The sequence below is a fragment of the Colletotrichum spaethianum genome, assembly GCF_022836535.1.
Source record: "Colletotrichum spaethianum MAFF 239500 DNA, contig33, whole genome shotgun sequence".
NCBI classification, from domain to species: domain Eukaryota; kingdom Fungi; phylum Ascomycota; class Sordariomycetes; order Glomerellales; family Glomerellaceae; genus Colletotrichum; species Colletotrichum spaethianum.
This window is the reverse complement of record NW_026054803.1, coordinates 521,347-534,778: the sequence shown is the minus strand read 5'-3', so window position 1 is coordinate 534,778 and position 13,432 is coordinate 521,347. Positions and strand designations below refer to the sequence as shown.

Genomic DNA, 13,432 nt, shown 5'->3' with positions numbered 1-13,432 from the left:
GAGCAGGTTGTTCTCTGTTATGACTCTTCTAATCCTCCTTTACATGTGGCAGCGTCTCCCGGCTGTGACTACGCATGGACTATGTAAGTGAATCATTGAGGGCGGAAGCTCTAATCGTCGATTGTAGATTATCAAGTCTGGTCTCCCTCTCTGTTTTTCTTTCCACCAAAGCCTGGTCTCTGTGACGGTTCGATGTCTCTTAGGCGCGTTTTCACGTTGGCTTTCTAGAGCAGGACTTGATGGTCATTGGCGCAATAAGGCATCTTTGGTTCGGCATGATGGACCATTATACCTTGGCCGCGCCTCACCTGCATCTTCTTTTCTGTCTTCTTGCGTTTCTCCGAGCATTCACGTAGGGGCACACTGGTAACGATATCGAAAGGAGTAAACCATCAACGTCAAGTTGTCACATCGTGAAACTCAATATGGCAATCAATCCTAGACATGACGGGGCCTCCCCAGCTGACCGAACAATCCTCACAGCCGAAAGCAGCATTGCCTAGTGCATTCGTCGTGTTGGAAAGGATATATGGGTTGAAGTCTGCTCACATAAGGAACAGACGAATGGTGCAAACAATACAACATATTTGACGGTTGTTGATACATCTACCTAGCACCTCAATAGACATCTACTCGTGGACATGGGAATCCCCACCAGCAGGTCGGCCAGAGCTTTACACTACATTTCCAAGGCTAATACTCTGCCGCATCACCTGCTCGAACTGAGTTCTCATATAACGCGTCTTATTTTTAGTTGACGGTTCTCTCAACGACATGAATTTTTCAGAGTTCTATCATGCCAAGATCCATCACCTTCAACTCAAACTTTCTTGGAGTATGGTATTCCTCAACTATGGGACCGGTCGACCGGTCTGCAGACCACTCACCGACCAGAAGTCTATCTCCGTTGGACCCCATTCTTGTATTTGTCCTGGGGATATAGCGTCACTCTCCATGAGAATGCTCGCAAATAGTAACAAGAGGTCTTAAGAGCTTGGAGCAAGGTGTCCAACAACTCGCTCAACGTAACAATCATAAGTATACCCCTGACCACCACCAACAACCCCCTGAAACATCCACAATGGCCCGCAAGTTTACCAACCGTATCCGCGGCCGCTGGGCTCACATCATGACCAAGGCAAAGACCGTCCTTACTTACACCAAGTCCCGCTGCCTCATCAAGAAGAACCGTAGCCCGCAAGCCGCGGACACTTACACCCAGCGCCGCGACGCCATGTATATGCAACCTAACGTACCCGTCAACTTTTCCAGCATCATGTACCACGAAGTCGCCGGCACGCAGACCAGTCATCCGAAACCCCCCTTTCGAGAAGCAAGCGTACGCTCAGCCAGATCGACCACCGCGGTGTACACCTCCGAGAGTGAACACCCGGAAGAATCGGTGTTCGAGGAGTCTAGGTACTGCAGCGGTGACGAAGACTCTGACGACGACAGTTGGACCTCCGAGGTCTTTTCAGAGGAGTCGGATGATGACTTTGGCATGGCTCCCTACGAGTACAGGCACCTTGGTGACCCCTACGTAGTCGGTAACCCTTTTGTAACACCCGTCCGAACAAGACGTCACTCGCCCAGGTCATGATACCTCGCATGCGCAGCCAGCGCGAACGGTGGGATACTGTGCCCACAAAGCGGACACCTCGCCGTGACCATATCGCCCTCCCAGGACGCCCCTTCGTCAAACTCGCCTAGCTCCATCTCCTCAACCTCGTCCTCTGACGCCCACTGCTCGTCGTCGTCCTCCACAACCATTGTGTCGGCCCTCCACTGCCGCAGCACGTCGTCCTGCTTCCTGAACATCACCGAGATGTCCCTCCCGACTCCGGGACCAGCCTCGCTACCGCTGGCCGCCATGTTCGCGACGCAGACGTTCAGGAGCTGCAGGTTCCACCGGTGGCCCGGCGGGTGAAACTTCTTCATAGCGGGGAGGAGGAAGTCAGTCGTGAGCCGCTCCGCGATGAGTTCAGGTGGTTCTTTGAGGTTGAATATGAAATTGGGGAGCGGCTGGGAGCGGGATATGCGCTGGAAATTTGGCGTCGATTCCGTCGGCCAGGACCGGATCGATAGACGCAGGGTCTTGGGGTGCGCGATCCACCTCTGGCCGCCTGGTTCTATCGAGTCGTCGTCCGTCAAGAGGTCGGTTCGCATTCGGCGCACCAGGGACGCAGATATCTTCCGTAGTTCGCTTTCAATCTTACTCATACTCTCCAATCCCTTGAACGTGTCTTCGATGCTGATCTGTGACGGTATGTCGCTAGCGTCCTTAACCTCCGTGTCATCAACGCCGTGTAAGAGGCCCCATACCCTCTCGCCAATGCCGCGTTCGGAGCCGGGGCCGCCCAGGAGCTTCTCCAGGGCGTCTGGTGATGTTTCGGGATGTGTTCTCACGTTATGAACTTTCAGAGGCGAGTTTTCCCTGTCGGCATCATCAGGTCCTAAAGGCGTTGACAAGTAACGATCCTCCAACACGCGCGATGTCTTGGAGCCAATGCCAGGGACCTTCCTGACAGAATGAGCGTCCATAAACTCCGCTACGACAGCATCATCAAGCGACATCAATGTCGTTTGGTTGCGCGGCTTGTTCACGCTCCCGGCGAGCTTGCTGAGGAGCTTGTTCGTGGACACCCCAACAGAAGCCGTAAAGCCTAAATCTTCTTCCAACTTCATGCGCAGGTGAAAAGCCAGATGGCTCGCCAGCAGCAGCCGCACGTAGGTAGAGTTATCGAGGTCTCCCGGCTCAGGTGTTTCACCGAATACGCATCCGGCAACTTTGGTCAAGTTGCAAGTGAAGCCCTTTTCCGGATCCCGCTTGGAGAGGTGAAAGAACGATTCAGATAAAGACGCCCTGTTGAGGCAAAACATGTTGTAGTTGATGATATCCGTAACGTCTGTCCTTTGGTCAGTTGCCCGTACTCTCTCACTGTCAAGCAGCACAGGGACGGCACACGCACCCATGAATACTTCGTCAAAGCCCAACCTCTCCACCTTGTTGTTCCAGGAATAACCCCTGAGGACCCCGAAGAGCCTCTTGCTCATGTCCCGGAACGGCGTCAGGTCCTCGCCCTCGATAATCACGAGATCAGGGCATATCTTCTTGGCGTCGATGAGGAGCATGAGCTTTTTGACGCCCCGCTTGCGGGCGACGTAGTTGCACGTTGCCAGGATGTTCTTTTGCTTCACGCCCAGCGGCAGCGCCTTGAGCCGCGGGTCACGGTTTTCGTAGACCGAGGCGTAGAAGCAGTCATAGTCCTGATCATTTTGTCAGTATTTTAACAGGCCATCGTCGTGCGTTGAAGTTCGAATATATGGTATATGAGAGGGGCGCCAGGAGAGCATCGTGAATTCCGAGGACAGACGTACGAAGTGGAGTATGATCCTGTCATCTTTTCTTCTAGGCGCCCGTTTTCTAGGCAACTCCATGGTTGTTCTCTAGGGAGGGAATCGCCCTTCTCGACGGTCCTTCAGACTGGACTGGCGATGGATCGAGAACCTGACCCCCACCACCTCCGGCCCTTTCGGTGTTGGTCGCTGCCTTGGGACGGATACAGGATCCGGGATGGGGGTGAATGTTGTCGCCAGCGCACGGCGGCCTGGGCAAAATGCACGGGGCGCGGGCAACGGTCGCTTATCTCACGCCCCGAGTCACCCGACCGACACAGGCCCGCCCACACCGGTGGCCGCCTCCGTAGGGCGAAGGGCGAAGAGGAAGGTCGCTACTCGCCCCTTACACAAACATACGTATTGCCAGTAAACCGTGGCAGATACGTACGAAAGCATGAACCTTCCCAAGTAGGTAAGTAACCTCTGATGACAGCCGCCCGAACAATCGGTTGGCTTTGAAGGGGGTCTCTTTGTTTGCAGATATCTCTCCACCAGTCCCATCGCTCTTCGCCAATCCTGCAGAGCGCCCTTTGCAGAATGTTTGAGACAATCCTTATCGATTCTCGTCCAACGCTGCTGCCGATACTCATGTAGGTATGCATTCCGCCTTACATTCAGACGCCGAGATGGGTTCTGCCGGGCATCTCGTCACCAAGCCACTTCTCCATTGGCCAGCCTCCAGCTCACATCACTTTATACCTCACCCAAATGAAGTCCATCCGATCAATCTGCCTCATGCCTTCAGTTTGAGCGCCCCTCTCAACTTCACGCTACCTTGCGTTAACGTCCCCCTCCATACCAATAATACGCCGCCCGCCCGCCCACTTCCACGCCAGCGCCCACGCGGGATAATACTGTTTCAAGGCCCTCCTGAGCGTATGACAACTAAGCAAGACCGCTCGCCCCAAGTGCAAAGTCCAGCGCAAAGAAGAGGAGGGGGTCCCTTTTCTTCCAAAGGCACCAGCAGGCTAGCCCAGCCCACTACTTGGGCCAAACCCTCTTTACGGAGTCAAGCGTCTTGGTAGGCTTTTGTGAACCCCCCCCTCCCCCCATTCTGTTGCCTCGCAGCCAACGAGAAGGCGTCCATCTCGCATGACAGCCCGTCCGTAAGCTCATTCAAGCCCACCCCTCCTTATCCCACCTTCCTCCACCCTCCCACTTCCGACGACAACAAACGAACGAGTAGGGGACCATCTTCACGGGTATGTAGAGGGTCACAGGCTAGGTAGCGCGTACGTAGCATGTCTCTGTGTGGTAGCTCTCTGCGTTGGTCACAAGTGGAAAAAAAAAAGGCAGACCAGCCCAAGGCCAGCCCACGACCGTCTCGTGGCCGCACGCGCGCGGCGCTGATAGAGAGATCTCAGGAATAAAAAGAACCCCGCTTTCCGCCGTCTCTTTCTTTTCCCTCTCTTTTTCTCCGTCTCATCTTCTCTTCAACCATACAACCTACTGTGCTAAATCTACCAACATAGAAACCTCGCCAGAAACCGCAAACATGCAGCCCCTTACCAACACCCACACCAACGCCTGCCCCAAGTGCGGCGCCGCCACTGCCTCCACCTCCAAGACCTGCTCGTCTTGCGGCGCTGTAAGCCTTGCTCTCACCTCACCTCACCTCGCCTCATCTCACCTTGGCCTCTTCTCTCAACCCTTTCACCTTGCCTCGATCCTCCTGTCTCTTATCCTCTCTGACCGAGTATGCTGACATTACTTCTTTTCTTCAACAGACCTGCCCCGCCTAAACACCCTCACAGTCTCTCACATCTGGGTCGACACTGCGATGTTGCCTGGCTTGAATCCTTGAAAGACGGGGGGAAGTTGAGACGAGATAACGCAGCGAGGACGACCTATTGGGAATCGGATGGAGAATCCCTCACATTCCTTCAAAGCAACTTCAAAGTAACCAAACGCACGGGCAGACGGGAAACCACGGACAAGCGGCAACCCCCTCTTCTGAAACATAAACTCCTCTAGCTTATCCTGAGGGTTACCTATCACATCTCGCCTCATTGTCAATTAGATGGGTAGAAACATAGAGAAGGGGGGCAGTCGCCCAGAGTGTCCGCCTGAGAACAAATCAAATCAAACAAACAAATGCTACCCCAACCGTCTACCCCAAAACCATTCTCAAGTGATGTCCCAGGCAAGAGCCGGCATGTAGTATCGCGTGATGCCAGCCCGAGACTCGTCGCTCATCAAGCAGGGCCATCCCCAACATCACGAGGCGGGGGCATCGTAATCAACGTGACACCATGACCCAACCTTATAGAGAGCCATGGCTGCTCCAAAGTCTCCCCCCATTTCGCCTCTGTACGAGGTCAATATACCCCATTCGCCTATCTTTAGAACCACTACTCTGTACCGTCATATGCTCGCGGTAAAGCAGGAGCCATAATAACTATACAACGCCCGACTTTCAATAGTACCTCCACTATGACCGTATTGCCCGGGTTACCTTACCACAACTATCACGACCCGTGCTGTTCAAGCCATTGTTGTGCCTGGCTACTAAATCCTTTTCATCCCATCCTCTGCAATCCCTGACACGTGAGTATGACGGTGATGACGAAGTTTTGGAAAGAAACATGAGCGGTATCAAACAGATTACGCCCGTGGACCTTGTGAGTCACCGTAGCATCGGCACGGGAGCAACGTCGAGACACAGTTTGAGTTATCAAAGACCTGGATTGAGAGAATCGACAAGAGAGAAGAAAACGCGGCCAGGAAACACATGTCCATCTCCGCCGTCTAAAGCTGCGAGGCGTCAAGAGAGAAAAAAACACGACAAGTTTTATGATGTAGCCGGGCTTCGTCGCAATACTACGGCTAGACACGCCGTTTCCACAGCTAGAAAATCAACCGTTGCCATTCCGCCGTTCCCGAAGTCACCAGACAACTCACTGTCCATCGTCGCTCAGCAGCTGCCAGTCACGCCAGCCACCGAGCCCTTTCCTCCCTCGAGACCATGAGAGAGACAACATGGTTGAGCTCAACTTCCTCGCAGCTTCTTGTAGGGTCGTGGCCAGCTGTTGCTTCTCCCAGTCACCGTTCGGCAGGGAAAGAAATGGATTCGGTAAAAAGACCCCCCGCAGAACCAGACACGGTGACACGCCGATCGATATGGTGCCAGGTTTGTTATGAGACACAATGTTGAGCAAAACTCCAAATTCCGAGAACCTATGCAGGCAGATATTGCCCCCGCCTTCCAGACCGCCACCAGAAACCCTTTCTCATCCGAAGAGTTGGGAAAAGACAATGGTGACCGGGACCTTGATGATTACAAATGGGGGTTGTGGTCGAAGAGGGAGAAAGGGTTTTAAGAAGTTCGCCCAGAGGGTATTTAGAGAACCATGCACTTGTGCTTCTTGCCGCTGCTCCGGCTGCGGGAGAGCAGAGCGGCGCGCGTAGCGTGCTCGAACACCTCGCGAACGCCCTCGTTCGTCTTGGCGGAGCACTCAAGGTACTTGTAGGCGCCGATCTTCTTGCGGACTTCCTCACCCTGGAAGGATTGTTAGCATGCATGCGTGGGAGACACGGGGCAGGAGGCCGCCGAGCATCTAGTGATGCCCGAGACGACCGATAACCCTCAGCGGGGTAGAAAGACGTACCTCCTCGGGGGAGACGGGCTTCTGGCTGGTCTTACGCAGCTCTTCAATCGTCTTGGAGTCGTAGCGGAGATCCTTCTTGCAGCCGACAAGAATGATAGGCAGACCCTGGCAGAAGTGCAGGACCTCGGAGATCCACTATAGGAAGAGGAGCACGTGTTAGCGAAAGTTACATGTCGAGAATGGTCGATGGTGCCGGGAGATTGGGATAAAAACGTACCTTCTCCTGAACGTTGTCCAGGGAGTCAGGGGAGTCGACAGCGAAGCAGATCAGGATGACGTGGGAGTCGGGGTAGGAAAGGGGACGGAGACGGTCGTAATCCTCCTGACCAGCGGTATCCCAAAGGGCCAGCTCGACGTGCTTGCCATCAACCTCGACATCGGCGACGTAGTTCTCGAAGACGGTGGGAACGTAGACCTGGATTAGTTGTCAGAATACTCTAGGATCGGAGACGGATTCATGATAGGCGGGCGTGTCATCGGAGGCCTAGATTGTTGATGGGTTGATGCATCTCAGCCTGGCCTCGTGTCGGGGAAACAGGGGGCAACAGGCTGCGTCGGCGTGGCAGAAAAGGGTCATCTTACCTCAGGAAAGGTACCCTTGGAGAAGACGCTGTATCAAAGAAAAGTCAGCGCGATGAAGCCTTTGATGATGCGAGATTGCATCCGTGGTTTTGATTTTTTTTCCGGTGATGCGACGATGCAGGATTGGTTCGTCGCTGGGGGCCAGGCGGTGGGCGGTAGGCATGGGCGAAGAGGGAGAAGACGGGGCCAATACTCACATCAACAAGCAGGTTTTACCGCAGGCACCGTCGCCGACGATGACGAGCTTACGGCGGATCTCAGCCATGGTGTCTGTGGTTGTGAATGTGTGAGTGGGAGAGAGTGTGTTGCGATGGAGAGCGGATTGAGATGCGGTCGAGCGAGGAGGTTGAGCTTGTTGGCGGAGACGTGGAAGATGGAGAAGGAAGAGCTGCGTCGGAAGGGGGAGTCTGAAGGTGGAAGAGAATGGGATGGGTAGAAGTAAGGTCACAGTAGTACCTTATGGGTGGAGTTCACTTGACGACGTGCAAGCAACAGCAGGGCAGAATTGTGTTGGGGGGGGGTGTCAGAAGAGGCGGGAAGGGAAGAAAAAAGGAAGGGAACCAGCGAGAGCGGGAGGCCTGGCAGCAATAGTGAAAGAGGGAGACAAAGATTGGGGGGTGGGGAGGAAGGACAGGCCAGGACAGGACAGGACTATGGTGGACAGGGTGGTGCAGGCGCAGAGAAGCCTAGGTACCGCGTAAAAGAAGGCGACTAGGGGGGAAAGGATGGTAAGGCAATGTAAGGTATCCGTACCACATGTAGGGTACCTTGGAGGGATGTGCAGGTTGCAGGTGCACGTTGGTGCAGGACAGGTGGTCCGGGCTTTTTTCTTCGCCGCGACCAGGAACGGTTTGTTGACTTTCTTCCTCTCATTTTTGGCACCAGGCAAGCAAGCAGGTAGTTTGAAGAGAGAGTGTGAGGAAGGGACGCAGAGCAAAGGAACGAAAAGCAAAGCAAAGCAAAAGGAGGCAGGCAATGGGTATTGAGTACGGGCGGCCAACATTGATGACTGACCTTGGCCAAGTACCGGTGTAGCAGTACCTTTGATTCAGGTATGAGGTGAGGTGAGGAAGAGATGCGGAGTCTAAGGTGTTGTGGTGCTGCTGATAGCGGGTTTCCCGATATCTAAGATCAGGTACCTCTCTGCTAGGCTGTGCGTCTAACGTAGCAGTGGACTAGGTAGTCAGTGGTGTGTCCTTCCCAGCTGAGTGAGAGGGAATGATGACAACGGTGACGGGACCGGGCAGCAGCCTGGATGGACTCGGTTTGTTATTGACCTGACCGACGACTGGCTTGACCGACGACTGGACGACTGGCAGAGACGAGACGACGACGGGGCTGTCCGACCAGTGAATGTGATGAGAGGGAGCCGGGACAGATGCCGCGTCCTTGTTTTTTTTTTGTTTTTTTCCCTCCTCGTAAGCTACCAGGACCAGGTATCCTTTTGCTGTGGGAACCATAGAATCGGTACTTTCGCTCCCCGGTTGGCGGGTGAGTGAGGTGCGCGTATGGTCCTTATTATTAAGGTAGAGAGTTATATCCTGAGGCAGCCAAACAAGGCGAATTGAATTGCGATTTGGATGGAAGGGGCCGTTACGGATACAGGGGGCGGGGTGGTTTCTGGGGTTGTTCCCTCACCTCTGGGCCTCTCAATTGGGTGGCAACTTCCACTACTGCGTCCTCCGCTGCCCCTGTCTCGCTGGCCTTGTGCGAATCTCGCCCGCTGAACCACACTCCAATATGCACTATGACGGGCTGCTCGTGACGGCCTGCGAGGTGTGGGAAGGAATCGCCAAAGCTTCTGACAATGCTGACTTACTGCTACTGGTATAGCAAGCAAGGACTGCAGCCCGTCAAGAGGGTTACAAATACTGTGCATCCGTCAGATTCGCTGACTTGGCGGGCAGAAGGATTGCCTTTGGCAGAAAAACAACAACAACAACAACAACGACGACGGCGTGGACGTGGACATGCGTGACAGACGTGGAAGCCGAAAATGATGCGATAAGGCAGGGAAGCTGGCACCGATGGTGGTTGATCTGCAACGTCAGTGTTTGGTGGCCAGGCTTTCGCAGTGAGGGCAACAAGTGACGACCAAACCCTCTAGATGCCGAGCTGACGTTGGTCTCAGCTACCCCCTATCCAAGACTAGAATGCAGAATACGTCTTTCCACTTCTCCGTCCATCCTCCTCGAGGCCAAACAGTCCTCCAGACGCCCTAGTCCAGCCCGTCCGATTCCTTTGAACCATATCCAGGACAGGTCATTCCCTAAGCACGGGTCCAGGCACAGGCACAGAGATATGCAGGATCCGACTCCAGGTCCTTTGTCGTCCTATGCCTTTGATGCCGACCCCCTTTTGCGCTGATGTTTTCCTAGGCCTCCTGAACGAAGCATAAACCATAATGCCCATTCCAGGGAACTAGGCCAAGATCGCTGCCTCCAGGGTCCAAGCTTGGGCTGAAACCCATTGTACGGTGGCTCAGTGAGATTGTCATTTCGCCGCAATCGCCGTGGGAGTCACAGTCGAACGACTGGGCAGTTGTCAGTCTCAACCATGGCGATAAGCAGCCGCAAGAACAACAGCCTGCCTACAGCCATAGCCTCAGTCCGGCACCGACTACAATGCTGCTGCTTCCCAAGGGACTCGAGCTAAGTGCCTAGGTACCCTTTAGTCTCGTGTTACGTCCTCGGGGCGAGGCGAAGCCACAGACACGGGAGACTAAAGTCGTCCCATGGTCAGTTATGCTTCCATTTTCATGATTCAAGATTGTTGCGGTCAAGACACCCGGAGGACGCCAACGCAGAGTAGACACAATGTTCGATAACAGTACGCTGCCCTGCGCAAACCTCTGGTATTTGCTGGAACTGGAAAGTCTTAGCCTGCACAAGCCCTAGGCTATCCCTCCCCGCTCTCCAGCCATTCGTGCATATGCGCCCACATGGATAGGTACGTGGAGGAGGGCATCACTGATCATCGGCACCGTATCTCTGCCCGCCGTGCTGCGGTACGGAGACTGCCAACCCCCGACGGTAATTTTGATACCACGCGGCAGTCAGAAGTTACCGATACCGAGCAGAGCAGCAACCACGTATTGCTCTGGGGCTCACAACATAACAGGAAACCCCATAGGCAAGGGATGACATAGGAGCTTCTGTTGAATTGCCCGACACCCGCAGGAGTACCTCGGGATGACGCCTTGGTGGACGCTACTTGCGCCGCATGGTGAGGCGGTACGTAGTGGAGTCCTGGATTCTAGGACTTGACCCCTGCCACCTCACAGTACCTGACTTTCAGGGACTGTGCGTCGGAACTGGAGACTCGGCTGATGGGCCGCTGTGCGTCTTGGACAAACGTAACATGCGACTGACCGTGACTTTGAGTGTGAAGGGCTGCACTAACAGCTTCCATCGTCCGACACTACAGCATACAAGCATTCCTAAGGGAGAAAGCGCCCCCTCTTTAGGCGAGGAATCGGTGAAGAGATTCGGAAGGGCGTGCAGATGTCTGGATCGCCAGCGACTTGGGGCAAACCACACATTAAACCCCGTGAGTTGAGAGGTGTCCAACGACACCTTTCGGCATCTATACGAGACGTATTAGCCCATCGGGAAAACGATGTTCTCTAAGAGCTTTGATTTGGATACTCCAAGACTACCTAATGTCCCGAAATATATTGAGGCAGACTCCTCAGTCGACTATGGAATTCATCAGCATGAGCTGCTGGCAACCGTCAACAATCAATTACAAGTTCGTCATCCGCCCGTCTCGGAGTTAGCATTCGCATCTTCCCTTTCCCATGCCTATTCTGGGACATGGCGCGTGAGGGATCATCGTGGATCCTGCATGATGGCATCGCCGGCTTAGGGTAGCCTTAGACAGCCGGCATCGCTGCTGTGCAACTTTGCATCGGAGCGGATATTACAGCACTTGAGGCTTCCGAACCCTCCAAAGCGTTCTCGCTTTTTTCTTTCGTCAACTTTCTAGAAGGCCGTCAGGTTGGGGTTCGTTATCGGAACATGCGCCGGCACGAGCATGCGCATTGGGACTGTGAATGTCACCCGGTGCCCAGCCGGCGGATACTTACCGCCATCTCCCCTGGGGCCCGGGGATGTGGGGGTTGGCCATTCATCCGTCCATACCATCCTTGCGGGTCTAAGAAAATGGGATGACGACCAGAGCCAGTGTTGGACTGGACTCAGGTTCGGCGTATCGGCGACTCCAATTTTCCGACAGAAGCACACCCCTGCTCCACTGTGGCTGCAGGGGAGTCGTGGGAGCTCCCGACCCGTCTGAAATTTCCAAATCGTCAATTCAAGGACGTCGACGACAGACCACCGCGGCTCCAGCTTCGCCGACGCCCTCCCCTCCGAAACCCGCCGCCGAACTCCAGGAACGTCGACGATTCCCGAGACTTGATCGACCGGCTCGAACGAGGCCCGAATCGACCCCCAATTGGCGGCGAAGCCAATCTGCCCCGAAGATGCAGAAACTCATCAAGCGCACGGCCCAGGCCGAGAAGCAGGTCGCCCGCCGTATCAAAAAGCGCTCCCGCGTCGAGAACGGCACCGAAAAGGCACAGCGCTTCAGGGACCAGCGGAACCAGCTCACAGAGCTTAACAAGGATGTCAAGACCGCCCGCCTCGTCCGCCACGAGAAATGGGCCCTCGGCCCCCTGGCCCCGCGCCGCGACGTCTTCGACAGCTACGGCGCCCTCCAGACGAACCGCCAGGGACGCTCGACGCCCCTCAAGCCCGAGGAGATTGAGGCGCGCTGTGCCTGGGCCGGCGGTTGCCAGTATCTTAACATTGCCGTCAATGACCGTGTCGTGCTTCTCGAAGGTCCTGACAAGGGCAAGATCGACCGTATCGCGAGCATCAACCTCGAGTACGGCACCGTCACATTGAAGGACATCGCAAAGGTGAGTTGAAGCCGGCTCTTCGCCCCGCAGGAAGACGCCGTACAACCGATCTTGTAACTAACCAATTGCCCTTCCCAGGTCACCGTCGCTGTCCCCGAAACCTTCCAAAAGGGCCTCGACGCCCCCGTAACGCAAAACACATCCATGAACATCCCCATTTCGGCGATCCGCCTCGTCCACCCCATTGTCGACCCAGCTACCGGCGTCGCCCGCGATGTCGTGGTCCGCCAGCTCGCCCGCGGTCCCGTCAAGTGGTCCCGCCACACTGGCTGGCGCGCCTGGACACGCTACATCCCCGGCGCCAACATCGCCATCCCCTGGCCGGAGCGCGAGACCCCCGTCCGCGAGGACCAGCCCGGCGACACGAGGCGCACCGACGTCGAGGAGGCTACGTTCGTGCCGACGCTCCTCTCCCCGCCCATGCCCGAGTCCGTCATCGACGAGCTGCGCAACAAGTACTCGCGCTTCCGTACCCGTCACGAGGACGACTACATCCTCCGCAAGGAGGCCGAAGAGGCCGAGAAGAAGGCCTTCAAGAAGGCATCCGCCGACGCCCTCGCCTCCATGCGCACCCCGCTCCAGGAGCTCAACCGCCAGCAGCGCGAGGCCCGTCGCGCCCGCGGCGAGCCCGAGCTGACGACGGATATGCTCCAGCGCATCGGCGAGATCATTGCGAGGAACAAGGCCGCCGCCGGTGGCACTTCTGTGCCGATACCGGAACTTTCCAATGCTTCTACCGCCGCGGCGGAAGCGAGCAAGGAGAGCCACCCCCCGCCTCAATAAGGGGAAAGCCGCGGACAAAGGCGTGGGTGTTGGTCGAAAGCCGTAAAGCGAGCCGGAAAACAGAAAGGGGAGGCGGACGAGACGTAGCATGTATGAACAGCCCTAGTAGAATCTCAAATGTGCAATATTGTACTTTTAG

At 55.5% G+C, this 13,432-nt stretch overlaps 3 protein-coding genes across 3 annotated transcripts; 1 reads left to right on the top strand and 2 right to left on the bottom strand.

Annotated features, from left to right (window-relative positions):
- Positions 1 to 1,581: 1,581 nt before the first annotated feature.
- On the bottom strand, positions 1,582 to 3,438 carry ColSpa_10202 (DNA polymerase iota; the record flags this gene model as incomplete). Its single annotated transcript, XM_049276414.1, has 2 exons — positions 1,582 to 3,267; positions 3,379 to 3,438. The coding sequence occupies 2 exons, from the start codon at positions 3,436 to 3,438 to the stop codon at positions 1,582 to 1,584; spliced, it is 1,746 nt and encodes a 581-aa protein (XP_049132371.1).
- Positions 3,439 to 6,739: 3,301 nt separating this feature from the next.
- On the bottom strand, positions 6,740 to 7,854 carry ColSpa_10201 (GTP-binding protein rhoA; the record flags this gene model as incomplete). The annotated part of the gene is made up of 5 exons (XM_049276413.1): positions 6,740 to 6,898; positions 7,008 to 7,142; positions 7,225 to 7,422; positions 7,590 to 7,617; positions 7,787 to 7,854. 5 exons carry the CDS (start codon positions 7,852 to 7,854, stop codon positions 6,740 to 6,742), a joined length of 588 nt encoding a protein of 195 aa, XP_049132370.1.
- Positions 7,855 to 12,072: 4,218 nt separating this feature from the next.
- On the top strand, positions 12,073 to 13,293 carry ColSpa_10200 (uncharacterized protein; the record flags this gene model as incomplete). Its single annotated transcript, XM_049276412.1, has 2 exons — positions 12,073 to 12,510; positions 12,589 to 13,293. 2 exons carry the CDS (start codon positions 12,073 to 12,075, stop codon positions 13,291 to 13,293), a joined length of 1,143 nt encoding a protein of 380 aa, XP_049132369.1.
- Between the last annotated feature and the right edge of the window lie 139 nt (positions 13,294 to 13,432).